The following is a 17,441-nucleotide window of genomic DNA, read 5'->3' as shown; positions in this document are numbered from 1 at the left end:
TTTATTATTTTATTGTATTTAACCACCATTAACTACATAATTGAATGCAAATATTTCTTGATTTATCGTGCCAATTCTTATTTCATAATACTGGTGACTGTATATTTTTCCTTTTTGTCAAATAAAAATATGCAATAATAGTTTTCAACCATGCGTAAAGTTGCATTTTTAAAGCTTACTTTTGCTTGCGTTTTATTTCACTTTTGGCGAGTATTTAACTATTCGTTACACCATATGATTTTCCGATGTGAAGTTACAATGTAATATTTTTCTCTCTCGCTCTTGCGTTATTCAGAGCTGCGAGAAGAGCTTAGGGATAGGAGCCGAGCGAGCTGATTTGTGTAACGGATGTTACCGTAACTTTGGTATTTGTGACAGTTCATCTGTGTATGTGCGTCGTATCAAGTGGTAAGCCTGTATTCTACTGTGATATCGAGTTGAAATGGGAATGTTACACTTATTGTTGGTTATGGGAAATATTATTTGTTTTCGGTGTTAAATAATCCAAATTATGTATATTTACACTTGTGCAACTTGTTCAGTCCTTATTAATTTGAGTGAATGTTGATAAAAGCGCATTCGTGTTCCGTAAAACGGTATTTTGTTCATGTATTGAGTGCAGTGCACCGAATTAGGCCACATAGCGATCTTTCCCTAAAATACCGCTGCTCTTGTCGACGTATGAAGCTTCCGTAAGTAGGTTCCCGCATTTTTATATTCCAAGCCACGAGAAGATACATTTTTGGCGTTCTATTCCCAAAACCTTGGAGCGAGTAGGTATTTGGACGTAATCTGACAGAAGGAACTGTTACCTGCTTGGCCTTATACAAGCATAGAATGTCACCTGTTTGAAAGTTTGCTACTCGGAGATCTGGAATATAGGTCAACCAAATCCGTGTTTCCACATCGCGTCTGTATAATACCGTTATTGCGAGCGAAATAAATACTCGCCGGAGATTTCGTTCTTACTTATTTTTAAATGTTTATTATGAGAAAAATGCGAAATGTTTACTTTTCGTAGTGATAGTAAAATGAAGTTATTTACGATTTGTCATTGATAGTTTCGCGGAATTTATTCGCTGCAGGGTATCGATAAAAACGTATGTGACTTCTTTATTAGCTATCGACTTGTACAACTCCATAAGTTATATATAGTTTATTGCTTATTTAAATTGGAGGGAAAAATAATTCATTTAAAAAACTGCATTAGATCTATAAATAAAATCAGTGTTAAAGTTTGTTTTAACAATTATTATTGTGTTTCAATAGCTGACTGGATTATTATTTTGAGGTACCTGTTTGTAAAATAGTGTAGTTATTTCAAACATGTGTTTAGTCTTCCATTCCCTTCCTGAAATATACCATAGACCAATGACCACAGACGACATTACATAAAATAAATATTATGTTGTGCATTCATTCTGTTGTCCTGATTTCTTTATAACTTACATTCTGTTCCCTTATTGGTTTGTGACTTTTATCCTCTCATTCTGGTGAAAGAGAATAAAATTATAAATATAGGGATTCATTTTAATATTTTATGTATTAGACTAGTCCTATTTGCAAAGACAATTTTATAAGAAAGTGGAACAGCTGATTTTATAGACTGAGGGCAGCCAGAATTTTTTTCTTGTTGAAGAATATGGCGTCTTATCTTGGATATTTCTACACTCATGATAAAAATGAAAAAGCAATTTCAAAATAGCTTCATTAATGTAAAAATTATGCACGGAAAGAGCTCACCGTTACAAGACTTGACTTTGACGTTTGACTGCTTTAGCAAACATGTTCCTCTTGTGGAATATTCCAGATAATTTTTTGTATGGATTTGATGGCAGCATGTAGACGCCATTTAATTTATTTTCTAAAAATTGAAAATCTGATTAGATGTTCAAATTTGCATTTTTTTATGTCTGTGATTAGACATTTTCATTAGACCATAGACAACCTACAGAATTCACTTGATATAAATTTGGCAATTTAAAAAAATAAATAATAAAACCTTAAAACACGGTATTAACGAATATGAAGTATAGGTGGATTCATTGGCTTTAAAACATAGTCAGCAGTTTATTTAATGGCTTTAAAGCATAGTCGGCAGTTTATTCAATGGCTTTAAAGCATAGTCGGCAGTTTATGTGTTTCTGTATTATTTGGAATTATGATTTTTGGAATGAGCACAGCCAAATCCAAAACTGAACGCCCTGAATTTCTAACGCTGAAGGTGGTTTAGGTAAACATAAGATATACTCTCTTTCATCTAAATTATAATGTGTACCTGTGGATCACATCAGTTAAGAATAGTATTTTAATCCACATTCTAGATGCAAACTCATTTGATTTGTTACTTCACGGCACTTATTATAATGTTATATTAATGTGTTTTTTTCCGTTCAGTCAGGGGAAAAGAAAATGAGTGCACAGGTGTGCGATGGCGTGAGGGGGCAGTAGAAGGCAGCGTAGAAGCAGTGATGGTATGTCTGTCGCCGGGGACACTGAAGCTGATTCGGGCACCATATCGCCCCAACAGAATACCCTCAATAATAATGATAAGGTAAATTATTATTATAATTAGTCTTTTTACTGCGTTCCTGAGGTTTATGGGATAACGGTTGTATGAGGTTTTTTTTATAATGTTCATACATTTTCCTTGAAAATTAATGAATATGCACATAGCTCTAAGGGCACGTTTTATTCACGCACATATATGCGCTCGTAGCGACGAAGAGGTTAAAATTTATAATTGATAAAACCAACCATAAACTCTTAATTTTATAATACAGATCTCTTTACTAAAGCTGAGATCACATTTGGGGGGTGAGTCTTTAGCGTTAGCTAACGCGGGTTAATTCACCATTAAATTTTTGCGTGTAACTTACATACCAGACTCACCCTAGTAACTGGAGTTCTAATGTATTTACGTTACGTGCAACTCATTTAACGCCGCGTTATCTAACGCAAAAGATACGGACTCATCACCCTTAGATTTTTCACCAAAACCTCGCTATACAAATCATTAAATTATTATTATCTATTCTATGATTTATTTCATAGAATCTTTATGAGAACAGGCTTTCTATGCACTATAAACCCAAAGTTGAATGGACTTCAACTTTTGTTCTATGAAATAGACCGTAGAATAGGTAAGGTGGGAACCTAGCCTAAGGTTGGAGTGTTTCAAACCCCATCACACATCAGCACCTTTTTGCAAAATATTCATCTGTATGCTATTAATAGTGACACAGAAAGATTTATATTTATCTGGTACTATTATTATTTATATTCCTGTTCTCTCATTCCCAGTGGAAAAGTTTGCTGTGATTAAGCAAGCTAATTAGACTTTCTGCAATAGTTGTGTTGTATTTCTAATCAGGTCACCATTTGTGTGTTGCAACACTTGCCAACTGCATATTATAGGTTGAAGGTCACTTTGTGGAGAGATAATCTAGTGCTGTTTAAACTGCTGTGAAAACCTTGCTTTTTCATAACCTAAAAACTCGGATTTTATGTTCATTTTATCTATTTTACTGCAACTATTCCAAGTTATCTTGTATGATGTAAATCTGTCATATGTCTCGTATCTTAGTAAAGCTTGACACACTGTTCAATTTGCAGGTTTCCAAACGAGAAACTAACGATAGATTGTGTTTTCAACCCAACTCAACCCTTGACCAATCTTGGTCAATCTTGACCCAAGACCTATGTTCACTCCTTCCTCTTCTCAAAAAAACCCTCCACATAGTATCCTCAAAGAGAAGGCATGAGTGAAATTAATTCCCTCATGGCCTCGTGTAGCCCACACTTTAGGCCTCGTGTGGGCTAAATCTAAAAACACTGAAGTTTTGATGGTTTAACACTTGATGGTTTAACACTTGATGGTTTTATGTTTCCCTGGAATGTTGTCAACTTCTTCTTTCTGCGTGTGTGTGCTATGTATTTATTTATACTATAAATATTAGGTATGTGTTGAACCCATAATATGACAGTCCCTTTCCTATTCTAATATATTATTATCCATTACACTTACACTTACACCTTGCTTTAGAACTCTGCCTTGCTTTAGAATTTCCTCATTTGATCCGGTGTCTATTTCCTATTTAGTATTTCATAATATCTCCCAAACCCATTTCATGTTTAGAAGTAAAAATGTTGGCTTATTGCGACAATTCAACCTAGTTTCTCATTGGGTATAAAAAATACAAAGCAATAAAATAATGGAAGTTATGAGCTCTAAATCTTCTGATACATAATATGTGTCATTCAACACTGCAAATTATTGAACAACATCGCACTTGCAAATTACAAATAATTCCTTTAACTGTTCAGCAAATACATTCTGCCAAGACAAATTGCTGACTATCCTATTTCTTATCAGTCGTCTTCCCTCTGGATAAGATGAACTATTAACCTTCTGTGATAAGAACACTAAAACACCTTATCTAGGAAATATCCAACACATTATGTGTTATCAATTCCGATGTGAGATTCCCTGGGCTAATCAAAGGAGACTGACAAGTGGTGATAAGTAAAATAACGTGCCAGAATTACCTCATTATTTAGTACGTAAATTGCAGTCCGAGTCGCCTGTTTTAAATTGGGGAATTGATAATAATTGTTCTATCTTCCTGCTTTACAAGTGAGGTGAATATTAGACTATTACCTCCGTATTAACCAGCCCATTTGGTTTTCATGTCTAGTTTTATATAGTATTATTTTATATCAGTACACTGTTTGCTTACTCTGCATGGTCTTTATTGCTATTTTACGTTACATTAGATGAATATTTTTAGTCATACATATTTACATTATGTATGTAAATATTTAATTAACTATGGTTTAACCATTTTATTCTTTACGATGCATAGTTTACCCTTTGAATAATTCCTTCTTCATCTTGGGGTGTCCTATTCTTCAGAAAAACATGCAATAATTGTCTTCAGTTTTACCGATGCATGGTTCAATGGAAGCTAGTACTTTTTAAGCTGTGAAACCAACTCATCTGCGGAGAACATATGTTTTAGTCCCCTTCTAAGGATGTCATCCGATGCAACGAATTCCAACAGTCAATCAATAATCTCATTCTTCTTACTATGGTAGAGGCCAGAGTGGGATGCTGAAGTCATTCCGCCAATCGACGGCATCGGGAGTTACTTGATTCAGAACAGCTTTGCCTCTGGAGAGTTGGTGGAGTGGATATTCTTCTACCACACGTTCTGTTATACTGTATGACTTTGGTAGTTTTCTTTAAGTGTGCAGATTGTTATACAAAAGTCGACAACCTCTGTCTTAATATTAAGTATAGTGAAACCCACTTAACCTCTAAGGGCCGGATCCCTGCCTTTGCAATGTTGAAAGTGTGTTGAGAATGGCGCCCATGCACGGTACAAAGCACTCAATTGCAGTGTCGGTTAGTTAAACACAAAAATAGAAATGTCAGTTTATCAAGTATGGTAATGTCTTTATATTTAATGAAGTTTCTTGTCGGCATGGCTTAAGAAGTTAAAAAAAAATTAAAGATTTTTTTCAGTCTCTTTGAAAATCTTATAAGAGAGTTTCTCTATTATAATCCAATTATTAATCTTTCTATTTCTCTTGGAGATATGTACCTACATAGAATGGTACAAGCAAATTTTGAAGTAGTCGTTTTATAATTGTAGGAGCCCTCGACGATCGCAAACTACAACTCCGGAGACGAGGAGGACCGCAGCGCTGCGGTGCTGCGCTGCGGCTCGTGCGACTCCTTCAGCACTCTGAGCGGCCGCAAATTGTCGGAGCACATGGCGACCTGCCCCCCCGACAACAACAACATGGCCCCCGGTACGCCGGCCCCCGAGGCGGGCACCCCTGACACGCGGCCCCACCGCAAGCTCTTCGAGTGCGACGTTTGCAACATGAAGTTCAGCAATGGCGCCAATATGCGGCGACACAAGATGCGACACACCGGAGTCAAGCCCTACGAGTGTCGTGTCTGCCAGAAGCGCTTCTTCAGGAAGGATCATCTGGCGGAGCACTTCACCACGCACACTAAATCCCTGCCTTACCACTGCCCCATCTGCAACAGAGGCTTCCAGCGACAGATAGCGATGAGGGCGCATTTCCAGAATGAACACGTCGGACAACACGATCTGGTGAAGACGTGTCCGTTATGCAGCTATAGAGCGCCCACCATGAAGAGTCTCAGAGTACATTTCTTCAACAGGTTAGATAATGAAACAAACAAACAAACTACACTTTATTCAACTAAACCTATTTATTATGTATTGTAAAAATCATTTCAAAAGGAGGTGTGAAAACAGAAATCGTTTTGTGCAAAATCACCTCAAGATTAAGAAATGGGCGCTTAGATGGTTTGGGCATGTAGAGCGAATGACCGAAGAAAGGAGTGTAAGCAGAATATATGACGAAATGGTAGCAGAAGGCGGGGACGCCCCAGAAAGACATGGCAAGATCAAGTGAATCAGATACTTGAGTCGGGCCATGTCAAGAGTCAATGTATGAATGTGAATGAGGCAAGGAGTGTGTGTCAAGACTAAGTTGTTTGGCTCTCTGCCTACCACTGCGAAAACAATGTTTCAACAATAATTTTTTTGATGTGGAAATGCAATTATTTACGTTTATGTATCACAAATCAAAATTATAAATTCAAAAAAGGTAAAAATGAATGGAGTTATGTTGTTTTCCCTTTAGACATTTATGTTTGTTTATAACCAACTGTCAAACTTGAATGTGAAGGACTAGTTTCAAAGACAAAGTGAGTATGTTGCCAAAGTAATGAAAAATACTAGCATCATTGAATAAATTTCTAGAATATTATGTCCAGTGATAATTCAATTGGGTCCAAAGATAAATTTGAAGCTAACCCACTCCTTGTAGGTTTTTAATTTTTATTGCTATTTTGTTACATTTTAATTCTGCTGTCCAAAGTGTTTGCTCATTGGCGATAATGTACTTATCACAAATACGTACTTTGTATTTATCCTGAAATACGTAAACTATATTCTTTTATGTTATTATCGCACATTAGTAAATAATTTTTCCGAACTGTCCTTGCAGCCGACTTGAAAGCAACAATCCATGCAAATAGATAACCTAACTTTAAGTGTACCGCTGAGCAAAAACTGTAGTCAATTATTTTGATAATGACAAAACTGAAGATGCACGAAAAAGTGTTTGGCGTATGAATTATTATTTTGTTATTTCAGGCATGGAATAGATCTCGATAACCCCGGCCCAGGCACCAATCCTGTGTCTCTCCTGGCCGCAGGACTCACATCGGGAGTCCTGACAGGGGACGGGTCTTTGGAGAACTCCCTGGGAGCGCTAGGCTCTCTGGGCCCCGGCCTGTCGGTGTCCGTTGCGGCGAGTTATTCCGACAGCGGTGACAGTAATGGGGCCAGATCCACGGATAACGCAACACCGCCCATGCACTACCTGACTCCTCACGTGGAGATATCCATGGCTGACAATGAGACCTATTCACCGGGACAGTCCAACAACAGTCAAGGTAGGTTAAACCTTCGTCCGTTCATCTTTCAAATTAAAATTGTAGGCCTCAATTAAAACCTAATATTTGATGGGTCCACTGACTCATGCATATTCAATTTGAGAAAGTACCACTAGTGCCTTGTAGGGATTAGATGTTCATATTACAACAAGTCTGCTATCATGGGTCTTGATCCAAGTTTTCCATTTACATACTGTACATTCACCTTAAAAGCAATTAAAACCATTTGCAGTTAAAATCTCATTACCAAACTTTCTTCACTTTTCACTTCCTAATTTGCAAGCATGTATTGTATGTAAGTATAATGTTAACCTAAAGGTATTCTGTTGTGATGTGTAGTCATTATGTTAGTATGTATTTAAAGGGTTACCTAATCTTTCTATTATGTATCATTATTGCTGGAATGCAATGGGAATATTTCAGGGACCTGAAATCTAGTTTACGCAGAGTTTTTCCAAATCATACGTAGACAGTAATTTATTTTCCTCTTATTTTGAACGTCGAGTGGGAAAAATTTCATCAAGAAGTATCAAAACTCTGCTTTAAGGGATGGAAAAAGGCGGTGAGGGTGCTTTTTCGAAATCTATAGACAGTGAGCTTAAAGAATTCCTCTAGGCACTCTTCCACCTTACTGAAAGGGACGATACATCTTGCTATCAGTAACAGGTCTTGAACCTACAACCTGCTCAGGATCTCTGCTTGGTTCAAGCTTTTTATTGGCCCTCCGTGGTACATCATTCAGTAGGCAGCGGGAGAGCGAGCCACTGATTGGTAAACTGTAAGCTGCATGTCCAATAGGAGACCTCCGTTTGTAGATAAGCCTTATTAGGTGAAAGCGAGAAAGTATTCGGGCTCCTGCGGTTCGTCTTTAAAACTGTAGATTTGTATAAAAGTCATATTTACGCCACCCGTTACAGACACTCTTCTTTACATATAGATAGATAGATTAGGACTTTCACACAACTCAAAAATATATTGTTACACATTATCAGGACACTGCCAGTGAAGGTATTACAATGTCTGTGCGATAAACCTAGCAAAAATGGCTATCGGTGTCATAAGAATCATTATTATTTTGTATTTATTTTTAATGTTAATACTATAATATTATAAGACCCACACTGCCCAGAACCAGTAAAACTTTGGCATCCCAATGTTGCGAAGCAGAAAGGAATGTACAAAAATTTTAATAGTACTGCAGGCCGCCTCAGAACTGGAAACCCTAGTGAGAAGGACTGTGAAAACTGTGACATTCCTCAATAACTGCAGGCCGCCTCAGAACTGGAAACCCTAGTGTGAAGGACTGTGAAAACTGTGACATTCCTCAATAACTGCAGGCCGCCTCAGAACTGGAAACCCTAGTGAGAAGGACTGTGAAAACTGTGACATTCCTCAATAACTGCAGGCCGCCTCAGAACTGGAAACCCTAGCCCTTTGCAACCGGCAAAAAATTTTAAAATTGTGATGTGCCACATTGTTAAAGCTCTTAGTTATGATCTCATAGGTCTGGGCGACTTACTGGTTGAAACATGTGCGCTTGAAAGTACCCTAAATAAGCAGCTCCCGCACGTTCAATCGACACCGTTTCCGTTCACAAAAACAAATTTATTTTCTGTCTTCAAACACAAACTCACTCTCGTATGAAGCCGGTTGTAAAGGGCTAGTGAGAAGGACTGTGAAAACTGTGACATTCCTCAATAACTGCAGGCCGCCTCAGAACTGGAAACCCTAGTTTCTAACCCTAGTAACTACCACAAGTCACAATCATGTACTATCAAACTTAGAAACTAAGATAAAATAAATGATTCCTAGCAATCCGGATCTAGTTTTTAAATCCATTTCAAACAATTTTTCGTTTCTGATTGGTGATCTCTCACCTGGGCAATACTAAAAGTATATTCAATCCTAATAGATGTTAACTCAATCCCTACCAAGTATTTGACGTAACTGTTACTTACTGTCCGGTGCCTCTATAAAAGTCCTATACATTCACATGAGCACAATATATAAAACAGACAACGAGAACAGATTTTCCATGCACTTGAGGTGAGCTTGACCTGTATAAAGGTAAAGAAATTTAGTATGAACTAAAGAAGAACAAAAAAACTTGTATTTACTTCGGCACTTGTTGTATACCTGGTAATTAGCATAAACTTACAACATGTATGTATTTATTCAGATTATTTTTCTGCAGGAGCTTCAGAAGGCCACTTGAACGGCTCCGGCGATGGGGGCCCCAGCTCCCCGCAGTCGGGGGACAGCAACTGCAATGTGGCCAGTAGTTCCCACTGCATTGTGCCCTCCTCGGCTGCTGGCAGTATCACCCCGTCCATCAGTCTGATACCAATCAAACAGGTATGTTCTAGTGATTATCTGAAATGGTTTATGGATCAAATCAGCGTTTATTCCTTGAAGATACTCCGAGGAACTAGAGTCATTGATCTTTTGGCACCGGTGCTGTCAGGAAACAAGACAAACGCGCGCCCATCATTTTTGTACACAGTTGACTTTTTTGTCATATCAGAATGGGTTGGTTCTACGACTCATTCTTGAGTTCATCAGCTTGGCTGGAGAATAATTTGCCAGCCTCTGTGTTTCCTCCCTCCTACAACATGGTCTCTTCAAGACCCATATTCACCCCCACACAGCTTCCCCAAAGATGACATAGGCCTTGAGGGAAATAATCTTCAAGTTGGTGAGTCTATTCTTAGTTCTGAACTTGTATTAAAACTATGTATTTGTTTGTTTCATTCTACCAGGAGCCCATGTCCCACGAGGAGATGGCCCCCGGTACGGAAGGTGGTGGAGCCGGAGAAGGCGGCAGCTCAGCCAACTCCCTCACGGTCAGCGACGGGAAACGCGGTTCCAGCGTCACCTCCAGTAGCCTCTCCTCACTCATCAAGGTGTCCCCGCTCAAGAGTCTGCTCCGAGAAGATCTCAGGAGGAGAATATCGGCCAGAGGAAGAGGGAGAAATGCGGTAAGTTTCCATTAAAATCTTGTATTTTATCGGGAGAGCATATTATGCTGAGAGATGAATGAATGTATGAACACTATAGTGGAATTTATTGATATAACCTGATAAAAAACGAATGAATATATTTTGTGAAATGGCTTCAACAAAATTATTAGTAAAAAAAATATAGCATAAAATATTCTGGTTTTGATGGCTGATTAGATATTATGTGAAACCTCCAACAAGTCCCGTAGAGATATGATGGCAGTGACTAGTCCAGCCAATCACCCGCTTAATCCAGTATTGGATACATCTTATATGGGTCTCCTACTCTTTACCAGGATGCAGAGATGCCGAATTTGTAAGTAAGGACTAACGAGCCATTTGAATCTGTGCCGTATAATCGCTAGGAGGCTCATGTTGCTAATGATAATGTTCCAAGAATGCTGCAAGGAAAAAATATCATTTGTCGGCACATGGGATTTATTGTACATCAATTTATTTAGTAAACAGAAAAATATTTATACAGGATATATCGGATCACATGGAGAAAAAACATAGGAGTCGAATGATGTAAGTAAGTCATTTTGGCAAAACACGTCACATAGAATATGTGCATGATATATTTACTCTTAGAAATGATTTAAAAGCTATACTGTATAAACACTCCACGATTGGTCAAACAAAAACAGACGTCAAATGTTTAACTAAACATCTCTTTCTGTTACATGCAAACTTTATGAATAAGAGGGAGAGGTTGCCATACAGTTGTGTGTAGTGTAGTTTTGTATGCTAATCTGAGGTTCCAAAATGATTTGTAGTTGTCTTTTTAGTTTTAACGATTTTTCTAACTTAAATTAGGTGACTGTGATCTTCACAAGTGTCAATTAATATTCAAAACTATTTTAAAACAGAAGCATAATACAATAATAATTTGAATTATCTCCTGACATTTTAGAAGCTTTTGTTACTTCGGGACGGTTGGTTCGATTCAAGACCTCTGTGCGTTACCTCAGAATGATTACAACCCATAAGGGCGATTATAGCTTGTAAACATAAAGAAATATAGACCTTAATGTTGCAGGTCTCAAAACTATCCGTTTTTAGCTTATGACCTATAAAGGGTTAAATATATGATGCTTTTTTTTCTCTTAAATGAAACATTACCAGATAACAAATAACCAGATAATATTTTTAAAAAACTCGTACTACCATAATGCTAAGTTTTTTTTTATTTATTTTTTTTTTTTATTGAATAAATAGTTAATACATAATATCAACAAACAAGTCCTGCTAAGCCGATTGAATTGGCTTGTCAACAGGTGCTTAAATTTAGTTTCAAATACATTTTTTTAAAGTTATAATTTACATCTTATATCTACAGAATTAACAATTTTTCATACAATTTTTCATACATAATTAAAATAAATATTTTTTTTCCGATAGCCAATTTTTCACCATATATTTAACCTTATTCATAGATTTACATTGCTTTATAGTGTCAGGTAATAAATTAAATATCTTCGGTATGTTGTATTCAAACGTTCTCTGTCCGTATTTATTATTAAATTTCGGAACTATTAACCCGTCATTGCGCGTGAATCTAGTACTGTATTTATGTTCTAATTTTTCTTTATGCTGCGGGGTAAATATATACTGAATTATGATTTTTTGCCATAGTATAGCCTTAACAGGTAAAATTTTGGCACTCTGAAACAGCAACGGTGTACATATTATGTCTCTGTTTAAAAATATTAGGGACGACTAGTAATTTTACAATTGCGTTTTGTACAACTTGGACTTGTTTCAGACTGGTTATACTAGTCTGAAACAAGTCCAAGTTGTACAAAACGCAATTGTAAAATTACTAGTCGTCCCTAATATTTTTAAACAGAGACATAATACTGTGTACTGTACCTAATAGTGGAAATGTTGGTTGTGTCACGATGGAGGACTTTGTCAACTCGCCCACTAATGGGTTCATTTATGATAATAAGAAGAGGCAGCAGATGTGTGGTAAAGTTATCTAAATATGATTTGTGATTTCAGCTATCACCTCGAGCATCCCCGTCAGAAGGCGGCGTGATCACCTCCACACACGCCGAGCCCATGGGCGGCCTCCTGAACCCCGCCTCGCTGGTCTGCACCTTCTGCGCCATCTCCTTCCCCGACTCCACGCTCTACTTCCTGCACAAGGGCTGCCACTGCGACTCCAACCCCTGGAAATGCAACATCTGCGGGGAACAGTGCAATAACGTATACGAATTCAACTCGCATCTCCTCAGCAAGAGTCATCAGTAATGTGCGTGGTACCACTACCCTAAGGTGTGGCTGAGCGGACATTCTCTATGAATGATATTATATATTATACACTGAGTCTTCTAGAAGAGCAACTTTATTATTTTAACAACGAGAAGTTCAATCATAACGAGGGGTTTTGTCTTACAACAAGTTGTTCTTCTTCACGAAGACTCAGTATTTGTACAGAGTTGAAGTAATGTTAAAAAAGTGTTGAAACAACAATGCTGTACTTGATGCATTGGCTGCTATAAAAAGATGAGATCTAGATGTGATACATACAATTTTTTAAAACAATGTACATCCTTAATATTTATACTTGTTGATTGTACTCGACATGCCAGGCATTATACAAGAAATGTTTCAATTATTTAATGTGTTTTTGTTGTATGTTTAATAGAGCTCTTTATATAAACCAAAGTCACTGTTGAAAGCTGTTACAGCAATACAAAGAGTGGGTCTATTTATAAACTATTGACGTATTATTTGAAACAAAGCCTGGTTTATGCCAAACTAACATTCCATCTTTCATTGACTGATTGATATGATTTATAAGACAGAAATATTTTGATATTGAAAGCATTTTAAAATGAGAAATATTCATATTGATTGGACAAACTATAAATTATACGATATACACGTAATATATATCAAGTGTTAAAGGTACAAATACCAGTCGGTTGCTAAGGGCCTTCGTTGCTAAATAAGAAATTAATATAGAATTGTTAATTATGGTACTTTAATTATAATAGATTTTACTCTTTATATAAAATAATAAATTAGTCTTTTTGGTGCACTCGCGAGCTTTTTATAAGTACATTCCATTGTTTGAGAAAGAAATACGAATGTTTCTTCTAGGTTAACTTATTAATTTATTGTTTAGCTCGTAATGATCTGACCACATTGTTATTCTGTCAAAGGAAAGGATATTATTTGAGGATATCTGAATGTAAGTTTACTGTCGGTAAGCGTGACATATATTTTATGATTGTTGGCCTTTTGACATAAGAACGTAGTTAACTTTAGATTTAAACATCGTTATCAGGGATACATATTTAGTGCTTAAATGCAGAATGCATGGATTGTTACATAAAGTGCGTCACATTGCTTTACACGTTTACACTTCTATTGAACGCATCAGTCATATAACCAAATTCCATAGTCTTAGTAAATACAGGACTAAGTTAGACTTCTTTATTGAAACATTCAATGCTTATTAAGTTATTATTTGTATTTAAGATTGGCATTGGTTGGATCCGTGATTTACATATCTTTGAAGTTACCCTATCTGTATGAAGCAGCTGTGAGCATTATTCCTTTCGTGTACTTATTGTTCTCACACCGATGATGAAAACATTGGAATATTATTATATTTATTATTATACTAAATCCTCAAATAATGTTCTTGTTTTGTTGTTTCATTTTTATTTATAAAATTTCTTTTGGGTTGTACAATTTTTATACTAATGCCCTAAATTTGACACTTTTATGTGAAGCCAAAATATATTTTTCTAAATTGTCAAATCAAATAATATTACATGAAGATTTTCATAGGAAACACTGACACATATGAACATTACTTTTCATATTGTGGTTATGCCGGGTATCACAAGTCCCTTATGTGACATATTTGACTGACTTGGAAGTCAAATACAACACTGGCTGGACTCGAATTGAATTCAGCAAATCTGTCAAATGAATGGCTCCGTTTTATGTTACAAATTTGTCAATAATACATTCCCTAAAATACTTACTACCAGATGATTTATTTTTGTATTCGGCCGTTTAAAGGAGATTATTGAAACATTCCAATCATATTTATTGTACATAGAGTTAATCGATATTATAGTGAAATTGTAATTGTAATATAAAACAATGTCTAGTACATAGAGAAAAACAACACTGAGGAATTTTACAAAAAGTAATGTGTCTTAATTACATTTAATGAAGTACATAAATCCATTAACCGTCCCATCAATTACTTAGAATGATTAAAAAACACTTTTTGTTATTACCTTAAATGTGATGGTGTATTTCCTAGGTGCCTGATAATCGACCGTGGTGATAAATGATATATGTATATGGCTGTATTCAATACGCGCCGAATAGATAGGCTATTTAGCGGCTAGGACCCAAGTGTAAATGAACTGTTTCTATTTATTATCATTTACAACGGTGCAGCTATCACCTTACCTTAGGAGGACTCGGTCCTTTCTTTGTATTTAACTAGACCTAGTTTATAGATGTGTTCATCATTCCGCTAGTTGTAAGTACTTAATATTGTCGGTTGTGGTCTTGCCTGTTTAAGAGACGCCTTACTATCGTTAAGATAACGCTACCAACGAAATTTAATTTCGGCTCCTACCTGCCGACTCTGTATTCCGTCCAATCGCCCCTTGACCACAGAAAGTCGGTCAAACTTAATTCCCTAACAATTAATTTAACATATTAAATATGGATATAAATATTTTAAAGATACTTATTTAATGTTTAATTGTTACATTTAAAATACTTTATTGCTACTGTACCTAGAACTTAGATGCTCGTACACTGTATAGGTTAATCTTTATCTTCAAACGTTCTACACTAAACTTACTGGTGCCCTTCACTTAAACTAACTTACCCTTGAGAAGGTACGCAGCTTATCGTCCCATTCTTTACTTTGTTAACTGTTAACGCGACGTTACTTTAACGTTGTGGTAATTTATGTTTTTAATCTTTTTTGTTTGTTAATTTGAAACTGTTAAAATCATATTTTTATTAAAATTTCTTGTTTATACCTTCACATGTATCTGCTGTGTATTTTTATATAAATATCTCCCATAATAAAGTTTATTTTTCTACAAATTATTTATTAAAAAATCAGCACATTTATTCAAAATTCCAAAACTGTTTTATTTATTTATAGAAATGCTTTGTAATTTTCAAATGAAAATTGACATAAGATTTTTTTGCAACGCTGTGTTGTAAATTAAAAAATGAAATTGTACCTGTAATGACTTTAATAAAATGTAAAAGACATTTTTTGGTGACTGCAAAAAATACATTCACCGGTTACTTGAATCAATTACTGGATATGTTGTTAAATACATTCACCGGTTACTTGAATCAATTACTGGATATGTTGTTAAATACATTCACCGGTTACTTGAATCAATTACTGGATATGTTGTTAAATACATTCACCGGTTACTTGAATCAATTACTGGATATGTTGTTAAATACATTCACCGGTTACTTGAATCAATTACTGGATATGTTGTTAAATACATTCACCGGTTACTTGAATCAATTACTGGATATGTTGTTAAATACATTCACCGGTTACTTGAATCAATTACTGGATATGTTGTTAAATATTTTATTGCAAGTTTTAGACTATTTAGTAATTATAAAAAAATATTATACCCTCATGCCTAATCTTTCTATGAAGCAATTGAATTTATAAAGACAGTATGTATGACAAAATATAATTATTATATATTTTTCCTTTTGACAATTTTCTCTTCTTTGTTTTGTGGGATCTACTGCACAAATTTTGTAAACCATATCAACGCAAACATTGTTCAAATGAGTACAAATAATGATTCAATGTTAACCATTTTACAATGAACTAGAAGTACACACTATACTAAATTAAATTCCCAGGTAATATATATGTATAAAATGTATTTGCTTGCACTCTCAAGAGACATGCACTATAGTGTAGAAAAGTATTCCATATTGGAGACACCATGAATTCAATAACAATTTGTAATCATTTTTTTTCAAATGGTATCTATAAGAAAATATTGTATTTATTCTTAATTCAATGCTATAAATCAGCCGTATTTAATATAACCTGGTGATAATTCATCAAAATGACAATTCCACACAACTTTGAAAAGTGATATAAAGTCATGAAAGTAATGAAACAAATACTAGGTTACGTAGTTATGGTTTATCACCTTTTGACCTCATATCACTTTTCAAAGGTGTGTTGAGTTATCATGGAACTGAATAATTGATGTTTTGTATGGAAAATTGTTCGCATAATAATTAAGGAGGAAATGTTACCCATAATAACCTTTTAATTGTGCTACTATTTTTCTTTGACGAGGCTTTATCCCAGCACTCTCTCTCACCTCTCATTCCGTACTTGATATGTTATGTAACATAATATCAATAAAGTACTCTATCTTGCAATTATGTATAGTGAAACCCACTTACAAAGTTTTCATGCTTTATCCTCTCGGGAACGAATTATGAAGGAAATTAAAACAAAAGTCTTTGTATAGAAAATAAATTCCTGTCCTGGTATGTGGACTCTTTATTATTATTATAACAAACGATTTATTTATTAATAAGTAAAAAATATATAAACAAAACAGTTAACCCACTTTCAAAGCTGCGGGTTTAGTAATGACCTTGGAGGAAAATGTATACAGGGTGTAACAGCACGTACCTGAATGATTTTAACTAGTGATTCCTGAGCATATTTGTATACCGTTTGTATGTCTATCGAGGGTAGTTTCAAATTCGCAAATTAGTAGCTGTCCCCAAATGAGGACAATCTCGTGAGAGGGTTCAGACGTTTTGTTTTACGGTCCTTTGAAGACTGAAACTGAAAACAGGTTGGAATTGTGGTCCTCCACCTGAAGTGCAATGCCGGGATTGAATCCACGATCACAAGGGCACGAGCACAC

General features: G+C 35.6%; 1 protein-coding gene across 3 annotated transcripts; it reads left to right on the top strand.

The window, feature by feature from the left end:
• The first annotated feature begins 378 nt into the window (after positions 1-378).
• LOC149423974 (uncharacterized) lies at positions 379-17,150 on the top strand. 3 transcript variants are annotated; one of them, XM_089631883.1, is made up of 7 exons: positions 379-408; positions 2,398-2,554; positions 5,658-6,199; positions 7,203-7,504; positions 9,699-9,859; positions 10,264-10,482; positions 12,508-17,150. In XM_089631883.1, exons 2-7 carry the CDS (start codon positions 2,477-2,479, stop codon positions 12,757-12,759), a joined length of 1,554 nt encoding a protein of 517 aa, XP_089488009.1. In that variant the 5' UTR covers positions 379-408; positions 2,398-2,476; the 3' UTR covers positions 12,760-17,150. The 3 variants fall into 3 exon arrangements, with proteins under 3 accessions (XP_089488009.1, XP_089488008.1, XP_089488010.1); XM_089631882.1 differs by lacking the exon at positions 379-408 and adding an exon at positions 440-692; XM_089631884.1 differs by lacking the exon at positions 379-408 and adding an exon at positions 440-696.
• Positions 17,151-17,441: the final 291 nt, after the last annotated feature.

This window comes from Hesperophylax consimilis, chromosome 5, assembly GCF_061612785.1.
Source record: "Hesperophylax consimilis isolate HC1 chromosome 5, BYU_Hcon_1.0, whole genome shotgun sequence".
Classification (NCBI taxonomy): domain Eukaryota; kingdom Metazoa; phylum Arthropoda; class Insecta; order Trichoptera; family Limnephilidae; genus Hesperophylax; species Hesperophylax consimilis.
Note: the sequence above shows the minus strand (reverse complement) of the source record. Positions and strands in the feature narration are given on the sequence as shown.